At 38.7% G+C, this 20,677-nt stretch overlaps 1 protein-coding gene across 4 annotated transcripts; it reads left to right on the top strand.

Annotated features, from left to right (window-relative positions):
* The first annotated feature begins 1,178 nt into the window (after window positions 1–1,178).
* LOC110827213 (solute carrier family 41 member 1) lies at window positions 1,179–20,640 on the top strand. Of its 4 annotated transcripts, XM_087355840.1 has the most exons (10): window positions 1,179–1,394; window positions 3,011–3,226; window positions 11,573–11,888; window positions 12,211–12,390; window positions 12,660–12,804; window positions 13,169–13,315; window positions 13,864–14,011; window positions 14,635–14,843; window positions 15,783–15,931; window positions 16,437–20,640. In XM_087355840.1, the coding sequence occupies exons 2-10, from the start codon at window positions 3,213–3,215 to the stop codon at window positions 16,620–16,622; spliced, it is 1,494 nt and encodes a 497-aa protein (XP_087211966.1). In that variant the 5' UTR covers window positions 1,179–1,394; window positions 3,011–3,212; the 3' UTR covers window positions 16,623–20,640. The 4 variants fall into 4 exon arrangements, with proteins under 4 accessions (XP_087211966.1, XP_087211969.1, XP_087211970.1 ...); XM_087355843.1 differs by lacking the exons at window positions 1,179–1,394; window positions 3,011–3,226 and adding an exon at window positions 9,415–9,568; XM_087355844.1 differs by lacking the exons at window positions 1,179–1,394; window positions 3,011–3,226 and adding an exon at window positions 9,929–10,115.
* Window positions 20,641–20,677: the final 37 nt, after the last annotated feature.

Raw genomic sequence — 20,677 nt, forward strand, 5'->3', positions numbered from 1 at the left:
ATCATGACATATCTGCGAGACACACTATGCAACGAACTTTCAATTTCTCAGTAATTAATAACCTACATGCAACATACTGCATACTTATAGTAATGAGGTCTGATAAAATCTTTCAGACCACTGTACAGCTCGCAGGTACAAGAATAAACACCTCGGCCAAATGAACTTGAAAACAGCCAGCGGCGATTTAAAGTAAGTGTGGTGCGACATCACTGGCGATCTTATCATTGGGCCATACTTTATTGAAGGATTAACAGGATGCAGGTATGCAGTTCTTCCATCAGAGACACTGCATGACCTCCTGAAATATTAACCATTGCAAACTTGTCTGGCACTGTGGTTCCAACGTGATGGTCGCCCCACACATTTTGCACATGTAGCTGAAAGAATGCTTCATGGACAGTTTCCTGTTGATGGATCAGGCATGTCAGACCTGTGGGTGGGCACCACATTCACCGAATTGACCCTGATATTTTTCATTCTTTGGAGAACAATAAAGGATAAAGTTTTGTCAACCACAGCAGGAAAAAAGGGACAATGTATTATTGTAGCATTTGCTTCTGTATCATTTCAAAATTTGCTGTCTGTGAATTTCTACTCAATTTAGTGTGTCCAGAAGTGTATCTGTGCAAGTGGTTACCATTGTGAACAGTTATTACAGTAACTTTTGTATGAACATTACAATTATCAGTGTAAATATGCGTTGTTGCATTTGTCTCTCATACTTGGAGTGGTGACAATGTGGTATTGGTTCATTAAAAATGAATGCATTGTGTGAATTGGAATCTAACTGTAATCCTAGCTTAAAGAATAAAAAGGGTTCCAGTGAGAAAAAGAAAGTAACCTTGATAACTTATTAATAATATCCCATAATATTTTATCACTCATTGTATTAGATACTGTGTAAATTTTATTTGAAAAAAAATTAATATATAATATATTTTTAATGAGAAAATTGTGTTAGGCCACAGAGTTAGGTGGGATACACTGTATAGCAGAACATATCAGAAATACTGTATATTATGTTATTCTCTAACTTTGTTCTGAACATTACTAAAGTGGTGAACATTTATGGATGTCATTACAAATAAGGAAGTTCTGTTTTGTGGAATGGCAACACTGATTGGTTGCATTCTGTATTTGTTTTGTTCTTACATCAAGTGTGTTGCTGATAGTTTATGGAGGGAAATGTTCTGCATGCTTTACTCAGTAAAGGAAGTTTACGTTGTTGTTCCAATAATTAATCATCATTTTGTTGTCTTTAATTTCTTAAACATGTAGTTTATTGCATTTTGTGCTGGATGAGGAATAACGTTTATAACAGGAAGTGCAATTGTGCAGGACATCATCGTCTTTATCGTAGTTGACTGGTTAACGAAACATCGGTTTTTGAGGTATGTCCCTTTGTATTCTTTATAGATATTTACGCAAATGTTTTTATAAACCTGAGGATATTCCGAAACTAAGCAATAATGTGTCTGTAGTTAGCATATAGATAATGCCGTAGCATAGGCCATTCACAGTGCAATGTGGAGGATTTATGGCAGTTTGGTTGGCTCCAGGTCCCACAGTTCTGCACTGGCAGTGTTCGGCTTTGGGACTGATTAAAATTATAGCAATTATTAAAAGCATTTATGGCCTATATTTTTTTTGCACTAGGAAAGCTATTTGTAGTCAAGCTCGTGTTTTGCTCATTGCATTACGTTGCAGTATTGTTTGCTTCGGGATGTACGCTAAACAATTGCCGACGTTCAAATGAACATACTACAATCTCCGAGGTTCTGGGGGGGGGGGGGGGTTAGCATCGTGTAGGTTGGTAGAACTGGATCCACTGATCATGACCGCTGACTTGTAGGGACTGCCCAGTATGCGGACCACTCAATGAGGTAAGGAAGGAAGGAGTTTCCGTCGGTCAGTGCGACAGGTTAGGTTAAGTTAGGTTAGGTCAGGTTTGGTTAAGTTTGTTTAGTGGATTTTGTTAGGTTACGTAACGTTTCGCAAATTTTTGTGACGTTTTGACACTTATGCCCACAATTCGTCAAGCCGTTACACGCTTGGTCACGCTTTGTAAATATTCGTCACGTTTCGACACATGTTGATCCCTTGTCACGATTTCAATGCTGGTCACGCTTTGTCACTGTTCGGCACGCGTGGACACTTCGGCACGCTTACGTTGCTGTGGCTTTCAGTGAAGGATGAGAGCACTGCCCCAGACCACTCTGCGTACAATTTGTTTTCCAGCTGTGGTCCATTTTACACGTTTGTTCTAGTGGTGTCTGTGTGAAAGAGAATTACTTGCAAAAAGGGCATTAAGGTATTGAACGCAGTAAATGTTTTAAATTAAGATGAAACCTTCCGCACTTTGCTAAGGTTGAAATCTGAAACAATTATTGCTGTACATCATGTGAGTATAGGCTACAATTCAGAAGTGTTTTATATGAATTACAGAGTGGGGATGTGTGACAGCAAGGTGTGGGCGTGCTGTAGATCCATGCCAGATGATGTGTAGGACAAAGAATGAAGCTGTACCAGTAAATCCAGTTGATTAATATTCAGAGTGTGTTTCGGTACCAGGAGTGTGGGCATTCCAAAGGCAATAAATAAATCATTCTTGACATTATGAACTATCCAGTTCCTTTTTTTTCATATTTATAATAATGATTTAGTATATGACTGAATCTCTTATAAGTCATTATACTATTTTAATGCCGGATGCTGACACAAATGAAACAATTGAAGGAGGCATCATGGTAGCCCAAAATTACCTTGTGTTGCATTTTTATTTCGCCTGGCAGACTGACGCACGGGAATTTCGTCCTTCTTCTGTAGCGTATAAATAGATGGCATTTCATTTCGTAAAACGTTCTTGACGTACAGGGAACTTTGTCAAGATCTCCACGAATAGGCGCCCGATTGAAATTTCAACACTTGCACGATCGTCAGAGTTGAAAAGGAAGGGTCGAGCGTAGTTGTCACAGAGTGTATTCGTGTTCCGTGCCATATTGTTCAGGGATCGCGCCGCTGTCTGTGTTCTGACTGCTGCTGCATTGAAGTGAGGGCGACCCCGCAACTTTCCTGCGCGTCGGCTCCAACCTCATCCATCTTCATGAGCTGATAACTGCCGCTCGCTCGCAGAATGATCGTAGCAGCGCCATGACAGTACGGCCGTTCTGTTCTGCAATGGAGACGTCCCGGTGGCCCAGGATAAGCAGATGACGAGTCAACGGTAAGGCAACGGCTGTTTCTCTGTCTGATTAGACCGTAGCCAGCCAGCTCTGTGTATCCGTTCCGGTAACTTAGCGGCACCGGAAAATTCCGTCATGTCATAACTTGAGTCTGTTGCGTTGAAGAAAACGCGTGAACAATTAATATGAAATCCGATGCTTACGTAAGAATTACCGAAATTTTAGTAGCGTTTAGAGGGAAATTGTAATACGTGTTGTGACGTCAACAGAATTCCGGGTATGCTGACGTAATACGTAGGAATATCGAGCGGTTTCAGGAGGGAACGGATCGAAGGAAATGAAAACAATTTTCGTCTCGTAGGCAATTTGACGGATTGCTGGTGGCATGATCGCGATATCATGTTTTCGCTAAGAGTTGTTAGCAGGTACGAAGCGGTCATGGAAACTGAACGCTTAGTAAATGCGAAGGTAAGTGCTGAACATATTCCTTGTTCCTACAGTAGTTTGGCCGCTTGTAATCGACTTCCTTCCTATCAAATCTTACGGTAATCTGCTTGTCAGTCTGAATGTTGCATCCCGACTCCTGTCACACACAAATCATTGACGCTGATAAGCGCTGGCCACGTTTCATTCCGCACAGCGGCCTGGTGTTGCGAGCCAAGAAGGAAGATGTTCGGGAACAAGGTAATAAGGAGGTTAGTTGTGCGTGGTCCATAAAGTGAACTTAATGGCTTAATGATATCTGTGCAGCGTTCCGGAATTGGTTTGATCCATCGTCGCCAGATTGGTTCGTATCAGATGATAAAGAACTGTATAAGATGTGAACAAGATTCGAATGGTTTCTCTCGGGAGTACGTCGACATTCTAGTTGCATAAAACAACGCCACAGAACAGTATAAAGTTTTTACAAAAGTAAAAAGTTACACGGTTCCGGAGAATTTGACGTAAATACGTCTCTGTATTTAAATTATATTTACGTCTTGTTACGAAAGCGGATTGTTGACGGCAGTAATGTAACACAACAATGCCGAGTAAACATGACGATTCCTAGGTAACATAACAATGCACGCAAGCTGACCATTGTTGTCGGTCCATATTTACACATTGTTGATAGGGATCTTACACATTTTTCGTAACAGTTTTTTGCGGAATAACACTGACCCTTCCATATAGACGTATTTACGTAAAAAATTGGCAGGTTATTACCTTTACAGGACCCATGAAATTTCTTTCGCGAGTCGATAAATGACGCAGATATCTGTAATTTTTTTTCTGGAGAAAGCGGAATTTGTTGGGAACAAAATGTAAACAGTGGTCTTGAATTCGTAACAGAGGGCAGAACTTTTGAGATATTTGTAGTGATTTGTTATAATGACGGCTTTTGTACTCGTAGCCTAAATCATTGGACGTGTTTCACAAACTCTCCGTGTCCGGGGGTCTTTGTTGTCGCATTTGTTACGACAACTGCTGCATATTGAAATACGTATCCGCCTCTCAGCTTTCTTTATGCATGGATAAAAATTGGCCAGCCAGCACACGAGAGACATAACAGCACCATCTGCTTCTCGGTGGAATATTATTGGATAATGGTAGTGGTTTCTGACGTCACAGTTTCTGTAGTTGAGTCTGCTGGCGCATTCATTACTTTGACGCAGCGCGAAGTGGCAGCACAGTAGAATTCATTTCCTCCAGGTACGGTTGATTGCGGACATGACCAATTAGAAGCTGTCTTGTGAGGGCGCGAGGTCACTGCCAATTTAGTAAACTGTGGATAGCCTCGCTCATTTCCGCTCCAGTGAGGACGATTTCTTGCTCGGATACTTCGACGTGATGGGCACTCAAATGTATTCAGTATTTCTAGTGGGGGTCACTCAACCTGAGTAAATCGAATGAACGACCGCTCGAAAATGAATTTGATGGCAATGACAGTAATTAGTGCGAAGCACGACTCTTCAAAATTGAATTCTTCCTCCGTCGCCCTATATTATTCAATTTGCCGAACGAAATCACGCGAGTTGTGACCTTCGTATGACCTTGAACCACGTCACTGATTCTGTGCTCTACTTCACATGGCGTTGTGTCTTGCGACTTGAGACCGATCAATTTTATCATCATCGGTCTTCCACGTGAACTACTCTCTTTGGGGTCTTACAACCAAAATGTTGTACAAGTCGTCCGCGTTGGCTCTAAAGCTGCATCCCGTACGACCAAAGCTCCGTTAAAATGTTCGGTCTTAATGACGCAGTTTTAGAGGCAAATTAGCTGATTAATTAGTAAGATTAATTTTTGTTGTTAAAATATGATTTTGGAGGTGGACTGTTCTCGACATGCAAGTAAAAGCTTTCGGACAATAAAAGATTGTTGGACTCGCCCTTGAGCTGAACCACGCGAGATTTACTGGACAGAAAGTGCGTTCGTCACCCTAATGACGTACGAACGGCAGGATTGTTGGAGCTTCTGATGGTGGGCGGTTTCTTCAAGGAAATGGGATTGTATATAATAGAGTCATTTGCAAACTCGCGTAGTTTCTTCAAGGGAATGGGATTGTACATAATAGAGTCATTTGCAAACTTGCGTAGTTTCTTCAAGGGAATGGGATTGTACATAATAGAGTCATTTGCAAACTTACGTAGTTTCTTCAAGGGAATGGGATTGTACATAATAGAGTCATTTGCAAACTTACGTAGTTTCTTCAAGGGAATGGGATTGTACATAATAGAGTCATTTGCAAACTTACGTAGTTTCTTCAAGGGAATGGGATTGTACATAATAGAGTCATTTGCAAACTTACGTAGTTTCTTCAAGGGAATGGGATTGTACATAATAGAGTCATTTGCAAACTTACGTAGTTTCTTCAAGGGAATGGGATTGTACATAATAGAGTCATTTGCAAACTTACGTAGTTTCTTCAAGGGAATGGGATTGTACATAATAGAGTCATTTGCAAACTTACGTAGTTTCTTCAAGGGAATGGGATTGTACATAATAGAGTCATTTGCAAACTTGCGTAGTTTCTTCAAGGGAATGGGATTGTACATAATAGAGTCATTTGCAAACTTGCGTAGTTTCTTCAAGGGAATGGGATTGTACATAATAGAGTCATTTGCAAACTTACGTAGTTTCTTCAAGGGAATGGGATTGTATATAATAGAGTCATTTGCAAACTTGCGTAGTTTCTTCAAGGGAATGGGATTGTATATAATAGAGTCATTTGCAAACTTGCGTAGTTTCTTCAAGGGAATGGGATTGTATATAATAGAGTCATTTGCAAACTTGCGTAGTTTCTTCAAGGGAATGGGATTGTATATAATAGAGTCATTTGCAAACTTGCGTAGTTTCTTCAAGGGAATGGGATTGTACATAATAGAGTCATTTGCAAACTTACGTAGTTTCTTCAAGGGAATGGGATTGTATATAATAGAGTCATTTGCAAACTTGCGTAGTTTCTTCAAGGGAATGGGATTGTATATAATAGAGTCATTTGCAAACTTGCGTAGTTTCTTCAAGGGAATGGGATTGTATATAATAGAGTCATTTGCAAACTTGCGTAGTTTCTTCAAGGGAATGGGATTGTATATAATAGAGTCATTTGCAAACTTACGTAGTTTCTTCAAGGGAATGGGATTGTATATAATAGAGTCATTTGCAAACTTGCGTAGTTTCTTCAAGGGAATGGGATTGTATATAATAGAGTCATTTGCAAACTTGCGTAGTTTCTTCAAGGGAATGGGATTGTACATAATAGAGTCATTTGCAAACTTACGTAGTTTCTTCAAGGGAATGGGATTGTACATAATAGAGTCATTTGCAAACTTGCGTAGTTTCTTCAAGGGAATGGGATTGTACATAATAGAGTCATTTGCAAACTTGCGTAGTTTCTTCAAGGGAATGGGATTGTACATAATAGAGTCATTTGCAAACTTACGTAGTTTCTTCAAGGGAATGGGATTGTATATAATAGAGTCATTTGCAAACTTGCGTAGTTTCTTCAAGGGAATGGGATTGTATATAATAGAGTCATTTGCAAACTTGCGTAGTTTCTTCAAGGGAATGGGATTGTATATAATAGAGTCATTTGCAAACTTGCGTAGTTTCTTCAAGGGAATGGGATTGTATATAATAGAGTCATTTGCAAACTTGCGTAGTTTCTTCAAGGGAATGGGATTGTACATAATAGAGTCATTTGCAAACTTACGTAGTTTCTTCAAGGGAATGGGATTGTATATAATAGAGTCATTTGCAAACTTGCGTAGTTTCTTCAAGGGAATGGGATTGTATATAATAGAGTCATTTGCAAACTTGCGTAGTTTCTTCAAGGGAATGGGATTGTATATAATAGAGTCATTTGCAAACTTGCGTAGTTTCTTCAAGGGAATGGGATTGTATATAATAGAGTCATTTGCAAACTTACGTAGTTTCTTCAAGGGAATGGGATTGTATATAATAGAGTCATTTGCAAACTTGCGTAGTTTCTTCAAGGGAATGGGATTGTATATAATAGAGTCATTTGCAAACTTGCGTAGTTTCTTCAAGGGAATGGGATTGTATATAATAGAGTCATTTGCAAACTTGCGTAGTTTCTTCAAGGGAATGGGATTGTATATAATAGAGTCATTTGCAAACTTGCGTAGTTTCTTCAAGGGAATGGGATTGTATATAATAGAGTCATTTGCAAACTTACGTAGTTTCTTCAAGGGAATGGGATTGTACATAATAGAGTCATTTGCAAACTTACGTAGTTTCTTCAAGGGAATGGGATTGTATATAATAGAGTCATTTGCAAACTTGCGTAGTTTCTTCAAGGGAATGGGATTGTATATAATAGAGTCATTTGCAAACTTGCGTAGTTTCTTCAAGGGAATGGGATTGTACATAATAGAGTCATTTGCAAACTTACGTAGTTTCTTCAAGGGAATGGGATTGTATATAATAGAGTCATTTGCAAACTTGCGTAGTTTCTTCAAGGGAATGGGATTGTATATAATAGAGTCATTTGCAAACTTGCGTAGTTTCTTCAAGGGAATGGGATTGTATATAATAGAGTCATTTGCAAACTTGCGTAGTTTCTTCAAGGGAATGGGATTGTACATAATAGAGTCATTTGCAAACTTGCGTAGTTCTGAAGAAACGTAAATTTTTGGGCATAGGCGCCATTTCTCGGCCAGGTTTTGCTCGAAGTAAGCTGTTCTGAAATGTTTCCAAGGTCCTTTTAATCACTGATAAACTCCGTACAGACCGTGATTTTGATTGTCAGTTAACCACTGGCACTTCAGTCTTTATCATAACACCTTATACAGGCAGTGATTGATAACACGACTTAGGCCGTGAAACAAAGAAAAATAGTGACGTCACTCAGTTAAGGAATTCGTGAGATTCGTCACCGTCGTAACAAAATCGTGACCCAGTTCAGTCTAGTTAATCTGTTCCTTTGCAAGTATCTGTTCTATTTTTATCAAACGCCGTAGTCTTTGAGAGCGTGGACGATTCTTAAGGACCTACTGTTGTTGGAAGGAAAGAGTTGCCTGCGTAGAAAGGAATTAAATATGCACTTGAAGATGGCTATCTTCTGGGTTGTAGCTCCGTGCAGTCTGGTAAACCTTTACGCCATCGAGAAGGCCTAAGGAATCAGAGGAATTGTAACCGAATGTGACACATCAGCTTCTGATCTACGTTGGTAGATTTGTTAATTTACTGGGAAAAACAGCTGTATTAAAACCTAGCAGGGAGGTTGGTTCAAATGGGAACCGGAGAATATTTGGCTAGAATGGAGAACACGATCATAATATTAGAAACCATTCGGTAAAGTCAGTATATTTTTATACGGCATTAACAAGAAATTTAATAAATTAGATTTGGGGAATGCTCGCTATCCAGAGGATATTTAGAGCGGGGGGAAGTGGGATGGTTTCAACTGGCTCTGTATAGGACCCAAAGCGGATTGTTTTAACGCGGTAATTATCCGGTCACATTGAAGGCGGAGAATTTATGGCGTACCTGAGCAGGTAAAAGTTTCTGAAGAACACTTGGCGATGGAACTGGTTTTCTAGGCTACATTGTACTTAAAGAAACAAGCATCTTATTTTTTTTTTATTTTACTATAAAAATTTGTGATTCCTCGTTGTCATCAATAAATTACGTCATCAACAATGTCAACTTATGTTTGTTTATACTCGGCATTGTTGTGGAACACAACAATGCCGAGTACAACACAACAATGCCGAGAAAACAAATAACGCTTAGTACCAAGCCAGTCGCATTATCAATGCTCTACAAGCAGCACGTCGCATTCTTGAATATTGACTGACAGTTGGCCTAAAACACCAGGAAAGTGAAAGAAGACGTTATCAAGTATTTGAGGTACCAACTGCAACAACTTCAACAAGGTAAAGTGATACCCATTCGAAATATTACGATTACGAAAGTATTATGAAAACTGACTTTTGATCGATATTAAGACGAAGATTTGCTAGGGTGGGGCTGGACGTAATAAGTTGACTGAACAAGAACTGTTGGCCTCTAAACAGCGACGTAAAGAACTACAACATCAGACCTACTTAACAAATAAAGAAAAGCGAAGGGGGAATTACTTGCAAGGTTGGGGTTGGACGTAGAAAGTTGACTAACCAAGAACTGTTGGCCTCTGTTCAGCGACGTAAAGAAGTAAAATATCAGATTACAAGAAGCGCTCCGAAAGGATTAGTCGTCGTTTTCGTCAAAAAATGACGTCATCAACACTATCACCTTATATTTGTTTATACACGGAATTGTTGTGGAACAACAATGCCGTGTACACAACAATGCAGAGTAAAGAAATAACGCTTAGTACCAAGCCAGTCGCATTATCACTGCTCTATATCGTCTCCGAACAGCGGCATTAGACTATTTAAGAAATGAAGAAAAGTGAAAGAAGACGTTACCAACACCAAAAAGGTAATCTGATAATAATAATGTTATTCATCCAAGTCATACTGTTCTTCAAGGGTTAAAACACTTGAATAAGACACTAAATTAACACCCCGAAGGGGGTTAGTTTAGTGTCTTACTCAAGATTTTAAAACGCAACCAACCCCCCGAATGGGGAGTTAGTCAAGTGTTTTAAACCCCCATTTGTGAGTGAGGGTTAATTTAGTTTCTTACTCAAGGGTTGAAACACTTGAATGAGACATAAACTAACCCTTCCGAAGGGGGGTTAGTTTAGTGTCTTACTCAAGAATTTAAAACACGCAACCAACCCCCCCGAATGGGGAGTTAGTCAAGTGTTTTAAACCCCCATTCGGGGGTGAGGGTTAGTTTAGTTTCTTACTCAAGGGTTGAAACACTTGAATGAGACATAAACTAACCCTTCCGAAGGGGGGTTAGTTTAGTCTCTTACTCAAGAATTTAAAACGCAACCAACCCCCCTGGAGGGAGGTTCGTCAAGTATTTTAACCACCATTTGGGGGGGGGGGAGTTAGTTTAGTTTCTTACTCAAGTGATAAAACACTTGAATGAGACACTTAGCTAACCCCCCGAAGGGCAGTTAGTTTAGCATGTTACTTAAGATTTCAAAACGCAACCAACCCCCTATTGTTTTAACCGTCAATTCGAGGCGGTTAGTTTAGTTTCTTACACAAGGTTGGTTGCGTGTTACAAACTTGACCAACCCCCCCGTAGGAGCTCCGAAAGGAGCGCCCTGCTCTAGTATATTTTAAAATTCTCGCCGTTTCTGCCGTGTTCGATTAGTCGGGAATTGATTGCGTGGGTTCATCGATTATCTCGACTATCGATGTGTTGCGTAAACAATCGAAATATCTCGCGGCTGCATTGCTACAGCAGCTGACGGCGTGGTGTGAAATGTGATCGACAGAAGGAATAGCGTGCCGTAGGCAACGCTACAAATTAGTGGTGTGATTAGTCTTTTAAGCATTTATGTTGTACATTTGCCGAAAACACTGTGATTCATTGTTCTGCTGCCAAGTATTTTATTGGGGTGGTAGTTCTTATGTAACTGTTTCGCAACTTGTGGTTCGTGGTCTGAAGAGGGGAAATACATTTTATCGTCACTGTTTTATAATTCTGTTATAACATTGCTTCGCAGTTTGTGATTTAGCAAGTGAAATACATTTTATTAGCAGCGTATTCTCAGATTATTAGGCTTCTGGTCTGTTAAATTGGGTGGGGGAATTGTAGTTTATGTACTATTATTCAGATAGTTCGTGTTGGTATATGTACCCCTAGGTTATAAATTAAATCCATGTGTGTAAACCTTCATGTGCTTTATTGTATATAGGGTTTAAATCCAATTTAGTCCCATTTTTGTGGTGTGCTTTATACAATAACCATTAGTTGATGGATGGAATACTGCTCTTGATATAGTAATTTTACTTCAGTTATGTGCTTTTGTTCAGGGTGTGCGCTGGCAGTGGGAATGTGTTGCCGCTACCCGCTCCCACTCTGAAGTGCCACCACTACACACACCTCAGCATGTTGACACTCGAAGATGGAGCTGGGGCAATGCTGCCGCAAGGAGGGGCAGAGCTCACGCTGGCAGAGGATGTAGAGAAAGGTCACCTTCCAGACGTAGTAGTTGAGACCAAAATACTGGCTTCTGCTGGTAGGCTCCACTCTGAGACTTACTTATCAATAGCAATCCAGGTCTTCATCCCCTTCCTAATTGCTGGCTTTGGTATGGTGGGAGCCGGACTAGTACTAGATGTAGTTCAGGTGAGTGTCACCAGTAATGCACATTAAATTGGAAGGTGTTCGACATTGGAACATACTACCTGCCTGTTTTACATCTGTGTGTGAAGGCACATTTATCAGTGAATGAGCAGTTTCTTATTAAAATCTTTTTAGCTTCAGTGCCTATCGATAGTGTTAGATCAGCTGCCGAAATTGGTCCTCCAACATTTCGAGAGAGATCACAATGATATGGCTGTCCCTTGATTTCATAAATGACAATGTGAGAACACAGTGTGTGTGGAAATAAGGACGTTTGAGTATGAAAATTCTCAAAATTGCTCTGTTGTCTTTTCTGCATTTCCAGCACTGGATAGTGTTTGAGCAGATTACAGAGATAGTGATTTTGGTTCCCGCTCTCCTTGGACTAAAGGGAAATCTTGAAATGACCCTCGCATCCCGCCTGTCGACTCAAGCCAACCTTGGACACATGGACACTCCAAAACAGCAGTGGAGCATGATTGTGGGAAATCTTACTTTAATACAGGTAACTTCTGATTTTGTCATAATTATTATTAACTGCCAGAGCCGCTGAACGAAAGCTCTTTACTTTTAAGACGAATATATTGTCTCGGTGCTGAACTATAACTTGAGCTGCTGCGAAACACAGTTTTCCTTAAACAACATAAGGTACAGTGCAGCAGATGAAAATGCTGAAGCTAATGGCACCGTTCAAGAAGGGAAAGGGTCAAGGTAAGGTCGATGCACGAGAATAATGGTTGCGCTACATGTTCGGCTCATTACTTGTTTTTTCAGTGCCAAGCTATTGTTGTGGGGTTCCTTGGCTCACTTGTGGCGATTGTGATGGGAGGAATTAAGACCAATAAGTTTGAGCTGGACCATGCTTTCCTGCTGTGTGCGAGCAGTCTCGTCACTGCCTCCCTTGCAAGCTTTGTTCTTGGTAAGCAAAATAAAGTCGATGGCTTTTGTAGAAAATCTCTAACAAATGTGTTACAGTATATATTACATTGTGTCAGTCCATGTAAAAATTAGCTCTGGTTATAATTTGTTAAATATATTCTAAATTTAAGAAATACTTGGGCGCACGTGTGAGAAAAAGATATTAACGAGCCAGTGTTTGTTGAGGTAAAGCTATACGACTTAATACTTGCAATGAAAGTGGTTTTAGAATTGAGAAGACATCACTTCATCCTTCAAAGCATTATGATAGTTCACGATAAGCCACCTATATTTTATTTTGAAGTGACTGAGCAAATTTATTCTTCTCATGCCGTGACTGGTGCCAAGATGATATCTTATTGCAGGTCTCATTACTGCGGCGGTGATCGTGTTCTCCCGGCACTGTAGCATCAACCCAGACAATGTGGCGACACCAATTGCCGCTAGTCTGGGAGACATTACTTCCCTTGCTCTCCTCTCCTGGATTTCTACGGTACTTTACGATGCCATTGGTAAATCAGCAGCAATAATAGTCGATTTACGGCGCGAAAGTTAATTCGCTGACTAATGATTGTAATGTTATCGTCTTACTTGTCCCGTAATATAATTGCAGTATTATATGCAAAAATTTCTTTTGAGACTGAGTGTTAAACAAGAAATATTTTCTATGTAGAACGTAATGACACCGTTACGGAGAATTTTCAGTGCAGTGAAAATTTCTTCTTCCAGTACTAGAAATTAATTAATATATCTGAGCCCTCTTATTTTTAACCTGAGTACATGTTACCATCACGTACCAGATTAGTAAATGTTCGGGTGTTCCATGGCATTTATTTAAATGCCTATTTTGGCAACAGTGTTGTATGCTCGTCATTTATCATACAGTTTTGTAACCGTCGTGGATTGCTCTTTGCAATTAGTCGTGAGAAAGTGGGGATTGTTTATTTTGACCACAAAGCTGTTCTGTTGAATTATAACATTGAAGGGGTTCATTTTTATCTGTAGTATCTTTGGGAAATTTTAAATGTGGTATGAACGCTGTCGCTGTTGGCCATCACAGGAAAGCAAGATTGGCTTGCTCCGCTGATCATCTCTGGTTACATCCTTGTAACTCCGCTGTGGGTGTGGATCGCTAAGAAGAACAAGCATACTCACGAGGTGCTGTACACTGGCTGGACACCTGTCATGGCTGCAATGTTAATCAGCAGGTGAATATCAGATTTACTTTTGTAAAACTGCGGCGTAAACGAGAGACGTGAGAAATGTTTCAGGTAATTTAAAAAAAAGAAAAGGCTTCTTTAATCAAGACAGAAAATTGCAAGCGAAGGTAGTGAATGCAGTGACTTCATGTACTAAATGACCAATGGCTGTAAAACCCTTGGGAGGGGTCAGAATGTTCTTGTAGCTTCGTTGGTATCTCTTTTAAGTAAGTGATGGTGTTGCTAAGGTAAGCCGAGTTGCCAGACTATGTTGACGTTTGATCTTATGGTGGTTTTACTGTGCACTGCAAAATGATGCTGTTACTCAATAGGCACTGTTCATTTTCCCGCTGCGAATAAGTTTGTCAGTCTTCTACATCACTGGGCCACCGATGCTAAGTTCAGGCAGCGGAAGGTGGAGTGGCTCAACTCCTGGTTCTCATATTTTCCAGGCTTTTACATCTGTTGGTGTGTATTTTCAGTATTTATTCTTCTTTTTTTATATAGATAAATAATTTGTTTTATTCCAGATGATCAGAATAATGTAACATGACGGTAGCTTTACACAGTGATCTTTATACCGTCAGAAATTATTTTTATTATTTGGCTAGTTTATGTGATGCCTTTTACAGTGTGGGAGGTTTGATCCTTGACTTCATGGTCGTCCGGTTTGAAGGAATTGCAGTGTTCCAGCCTGTGATAAATGGTGTTGGGGGTAATCTGGTAGCAGTCCAAGCCAGTCGCATATCCACAGCTTTGCACCGCGACGCCCAACTTGGCACATTAGCCGACGAGGACGCCGTTATCTTCATCACTCCAGCAGCAGGTTTCTTTGGGAAAGGTAGGCGACGCACGTTATCGGTACAGGGACCGGTTATTTTGATTGACTGCTTTAGAAATTTCTATTATGTGCTGTGCTTCTTAGATCTTAAGAATAAATTATTGCTTTTACTTGAATATAAGGAAACATAAAATCTTAAGGTAACAACTTCTCACCATAAAAGTAAGCATGTTATGAAATATTACGTAGGACCTTGGCTTGGAGCCTGTGGAATATGTTCTTTGAAAATAGTATGAAAAGAATCAGCATAATGTAAGTTAGATTTAGTGGGATAAAAGCAGCGCTGAACCAGCATACATTATATATTTTCAAGTCTCTTAGTGATACGCTGTCTGCTGTATGTAATTCTAAGATGTTGCCTGTTTGATGATGCTGGTCTGAGTATGTGTGCTGAAAATAAAAGTTTTTTGTGGGAAAATATAGCATGTATTTGGTCAGTTGAACATGTCGATAGAAAATTTCGGTACAAAAGTATGTAGAGAAGATATTTTCAGGTCAACATTTCGGATTGAGAATTCGAGTAATGACATTGGGGTTATAGTAGCAAACTTTGGCATAACGTTCTCAAATACACTTGGATGCTTTATCCCCAATACTTTTTAAATTTTCTCTTGAACATCCTATCAGGAAGGAAAGAGAGAACTAGGAAGGGCTCGAATTGAATGGTCTGCACCAAGTGCTTGCTTATGCTGTTGATGTTAATTTGCTGGGGGATGGTGTGGGTAGCATAACCAAGAATGCAGAAACTCTCCTACAGGCTAGCAAAGAGACGGGCCCAGAAGTAAATGCAGACGAAAGTAAATACATGGGTGTGATACAAAATCAACGAGGGCAGAACATAATTATAAGTAACGCATCATTTGGAGATGTTTTAAAATATAAGTATCTGGGAACAATAATAACAGAAATGTTGAAGAGACGTCACTGCACGTGTTTCAGGTGTCCATTCTCGAACATCGCGCGTTCTCATGCTCATGGTGATTCCAGGCCATATTATCTTCATTTATACGATCAGGTGTATGAAATCTGGGAACACATCCTTAACACCACTGTTCGTGATGGTGTATCTTGTTGCTGCTGTAGTTCAGGTATCATACTGTGTTTTTGAACTTATTGTCGTTTGAAGCATGTTCCATATGCTCAGTGTTGAAGGAGTTGGCTCTGCTCCTATGTTCAGGGAACTGTTTATCATCGTGCTGATAAATTTATTATTTTTTATGTTATTGGTGATGGTTTGGGATTGAACCTGGGACTTTTTAATTACTATGCTAGTGTGGTAACTATGTCGATTAGATGTACCTTAGGCAATCTATAATATCTAACATAATGAGTCCAGAATTTCCATAAACTTTTATAGAGGTCAGTAGAGTAAGGTGTTGTTGAACAATATCCGATTGTATAATTAGGAGCTTCATATGATATTGATAGTGACTATTACATCAGGATGGATGGGATGAGCAGGATGTGTGCTATGAAGGGAGAAACTGTTCTGGTTGGGGAAACCTCAAGTGAAGTATGAAGACAGGAAAATTTGAGGATTGTATTAAAATGGATAGTAGATGAATAAGTTGTGTTGTCGGATTTCTCTTTCAGGTGGCCACTCTGCTGTACATTGCATACATGATGATACATTGGATGTGGAAACACAAGATTGATCCGGACAACTCTGCGATCCCGTACCTAACGTCCCTTGGAGACTTGCTGGGAATCAGCTTATTGGCCATTGCATTTCATTTTCTGTATTTAGTTGGAGACAGAGATGCAGATGTGGGTGACTAAACTACGTCATTGAGTTGTCTTACCAAATGTATGTAGTGTCAGCCTCAATGAACACGATATTTACTCTTAGAACAATTGTGTTCATACGTAAACCATTAAGGAACGTTAAAAATAATTATAAGGTGGCTTAAGAGCACCTCCATTCAGTCTCTTTGCAGTTTTGGTTAAGGCAGTTTGTCAGAGTTTTAATACTTATTAAAAAAATTTAAATCTGTCTCTCATTTTAATTCTGCCGGCTTACACTCAGTAGAGAGCGTTTGTGCGACACAGTCTGCAGAACAGTATAGCACGCGAATAGCTCCATAAGACTGCAGATGCAGCGCATGGTGCATAAGTCTTCCAGTTGGACATGTTACTAGTGCATCGGTAAGTACAATGTTGGGAAGCCGTAGGCTTATACAGTAGGTATACGAATTGCCATAGTCTTTCACTGTTAGATTTTACTTTTGGGTGTTTATTTTCTTGTTTTTGAGGTTACATTTGTGAGCAAGGTGCAATGCAAGTGGTAGACCCAACATCATAACTGTGTGTACAAAAACCATCCTGAAATTTTAGTTCAAGAAGAATTGCTATGATTTCTTTCTTTATGTAGTGAACCCTGCTGATACTGAAATAATTTACTGTTAAATGCCAAGTCTATAATTTTTATGTACTTTTTCCTTCTGGGTTTGATATTAATGCAGGAAATGCTATTACATCAGACCGTCAAGTAAGTTCTCTAAAACACCAATCTGCATCTAAACATCTGTCCGTACTCTGATCTCCGATCACATTCAGTTTTAATTCTTAAAATAATCAACATATGCTGTGATGATCTTGTTCTTCTGTGATGTGGTTCTGTCTGGGTTTATATGTAGATACCAGCGTTATCTACCAGAAATCCACACAGCATCCCAACACAGAGGAACATCGTCATTATCTCTACTGCAGTCAGAACCTCAAATATGTGATGTAACACAAGATAGTTGAAAGACGCTCAACTTTTTTTCTAATATTAGTAAAAACTTACATCAGATAGTTAATGTCTGAACTTTGCAGTGACGTATTCCTAGAGTTTCATACCTGCGACTGATCCTTTCATTTCGGACAGTGCAGCTGTTCTTTTGCATTAGAGTTGCCTTATCGACTACATTTCTGCTTCCATCGCACTGCTGAGAAGGCTTCAGAATTTTGTACAATATTATCTAGTGTTATTATTTCATAAATATTTCCTGCACATGATACTACAAACTGTGACGCCTGATAACTTCAGATTACGGCTTTCTCACGTGGGTAGATGTTACCTCCTGTACTTGAAGACGCTCTTCAATAAATTTTTCATCAGAACACAATTTCAGAATTTTTATCATGAATTCACAAATGATACAGCTTGCATTCACTGCAAACTTTTAAACTGTTTGCAGTTTTCATTAATAATGTTTTTCCATCAGTTCAAACACTGTACCTTCTATTGACAGCCTATGCAATTTGTCATGCTTGTAATAGTCTTCATGTAGTAATTTAACCCAAGAACAAAATAAGACAATCAGGATTACTAAGCTTTTGGACTTTGTTCATCGTATGGTATTTTAAAAATCACACAAGTTAGGGGGAGAATTTTGAAAAGATATTGTATATGAACTGTGGTTATTTATAAAGAAGGAAGAATTACTGTGTGCAAGCCTGCCTTACCGTCAGTGTTCCCACACTACACTTCGTAACGCTCCTCAGTTCAGGCCAGAAGATGGAAGTAATATGTTCCTCTACATTGTTTGCATATAACCAAAATACTACGTGGGTAACTACCCAGAAGAACATGTTTATTTTATTATGTAGCTTAGATTGTAATTTTAACCTGGAGTACAATTCTTGTGCTTTTTTATTTTGACGAACAGTTCATTTGGATGTCAAGACCCACGCCATTTTGAAAGAATGCCGGACAGAGAGAAACATAAATGACGATACTTGCTCACTTTGAAGTGGATGTTTATTTTATTGGTTAGACATATTTGTATTTGTGTTATTTATTGTAAATTTTCTGAAATGTCACTGAATATTACTTGCTTGTGGCTTCCATTAGACACTCTGATCTTAATGAACTCGGAGTGGATCTAGTCAGAATATTTGGGTCTCTCGTCCGCTGCAGCTAATTACCCTATATTGTTAAAGGCCATTTGTCTTAGTGCCTTGGAATTCGGTGCTCTATGAGTTATGTGACTTGTACAAATGGAAATCATATAGTATGTTGATAAAACAATTCTAAATTTATTCAGGAATAAAGAGATGGCTGAAAATGGAAGGAGAAACTTGCTTGTTTGTAATTTATCACGAATAAACGATCATGTTGTCATCTGCATACAATATTAATTCATGTTTGATATAATTTATACTGGAAGTGAAATCTGCATGGATATTGTGTTTGATAGTGGCAAAATATGTAATAAAATTCACGCAGCTCATGAACTGGTGTGAACTGCACGAGTCTGCGTCATGTGTAAACACAGCAGATCTTCAACTTCCAAATCATGTCAGTATTTCACTACTGTTCCAGGAATAAAATATAATAATGTTAAGATTATTAAGTTGCATTCCACATTACTTTTTCCTCCATAATCAGAAACGTTTTACATGTTTATTCCTAATTATATTATAGTGTCAGTTAATTCCTGTTTCTGTGTACAGTCTGTCAGAACATTATAGTGTTTATTATTAGCCTAGTTATGTAACTTTAATTTATGGAGAAAACATTCTAGTAAATTGTTTTGGAAGTATTATTAGGAATGCAAATTGATAATGGAAAAATTGATTTTATTTTAAATACTTCTCATTTTACTGTGGCAAGTCTTGTGTGTTTTTATTTTTAGTAACTTTGAAAACATGGTACAGGAATGTAATATGGGATGCATTATGTTTAGGTAGTTCTTACATACCAGAAATCTTAATTTTCTATCATGAATAAAGTCTTTCTTCAGAATATCAGATGGATTGAAATTCTGTACTTGTCATGTGTTCACTGAATGATGTTTTCTTCAGTAGTGTCAAATTAATGTATTTGGTTTTAAAGCTTCAAACGTTCAAAAACGTTTGAACTTCAATTACCCCTGAGTTTTTAGTTTCTCTGTACAAAGAACTGGCTTTCAAGGTATGGTTTTTATGTCTTTTGTACCACAAATGCTTTCATTCTTAAAATTTTCGCTTGCCACAATTGGTTGGTACAATGTATGTAGTGGATGTACCAAGTTTCTGTGACATACTTCTTATATGTACAATGCCATAAAGGTTTGGCAAATTCTTGAATGTTCCTAACTTTGTCTTCAGATGTATTTTATATGTAAATGATTATTATTTATAATTATTATTGTTAATTTTTTGGGGTGCCATGGATGTACCACTTAGCTTCTGAATCAGTGTGCCATGATGTGAACAGGTATGTCATGTGTTTGTGTTTGACACGCTAATTTATTTCTTTCGCAAAATATTTGTAGTGTCATGTTTTGTTCGAATATTTTGTGGGGCGCCTATCTTTCAGGGTATAAATAGTCTCTGAAGTTTTTCAGATCTGCTAAGTGAGAGATTTCACACATTCCAGTTACCCTGCTTTAGAAATATAATGTGCCATTTAAAACATTGTAAAATGAGTGCCAACTTTATGAGAAACTGATAAATTACCATTTTCTTATATGACAAGGTTTCTTAAAGACGCCTCAACTGTAATATGATGTTTTTGTTAAATATTTTTTGTTTATTCTCTGCTACCATCTATTTAGAAACAGGATGTTCAGACAGTTTTTATATTGAACTGTACAACACTTTTTTTTGTAATTCTTTCATGACTGTAGTTGTACACAAATGTGAATGGTAACGTGTGTATTGTACAAACTGCATTTCATGTACCTTTTGTTTTGAAATGAAATTGATTACCTTATGTTTGATGTATGTAACTTGTTTTTAAAAGAAAACCTGTTACAAACATGTGCCAAATGGAGGTCAGATTGAAATTGTGTTATAAAACTGAAATAAAATTTATGAAGACAGCTAATTCTGGTTTTACACTGTAGGTACCTCCTTCAGTCACT

Source organism: Zootermopsis nevadensis, unplaced genomic scaffold, assembly GCF_977971745.1.
Source record: "Zootermopsis nevadensis isolate Lab colony 2312 unplaced genomic scaffold, Znev_1.0 Znev_ptg000025l, whole genome shotgun sequence".
Taxonomy (NCBI): Eukaryota; Metazoa; Arthropoda; class Insecta; order Blattodea; family Termopsidae; genus Zootermopsis; species Zootermopsis nevadensis.

Excerpts from the sequence above, each read along its gene's own strand:
- LOC110827213 (XM_087355840.1), top strand. Across the intron at positions 12,391-12,659 it reads GAAATCTTACTTTAATACAG|TGCCAAGCTATTGTTGTGGG; the intron begins GTAACTTCTGAT and ends TTGTTTTTTCAG. Across the intron at positions 14,012-14,634 it reads GCTGCAATGTTAATCAGCAG|TGTGGGAGGTTTGATCCTTG; the intron begins GTGAATATCAGA and ends TGCCTTTTACAG.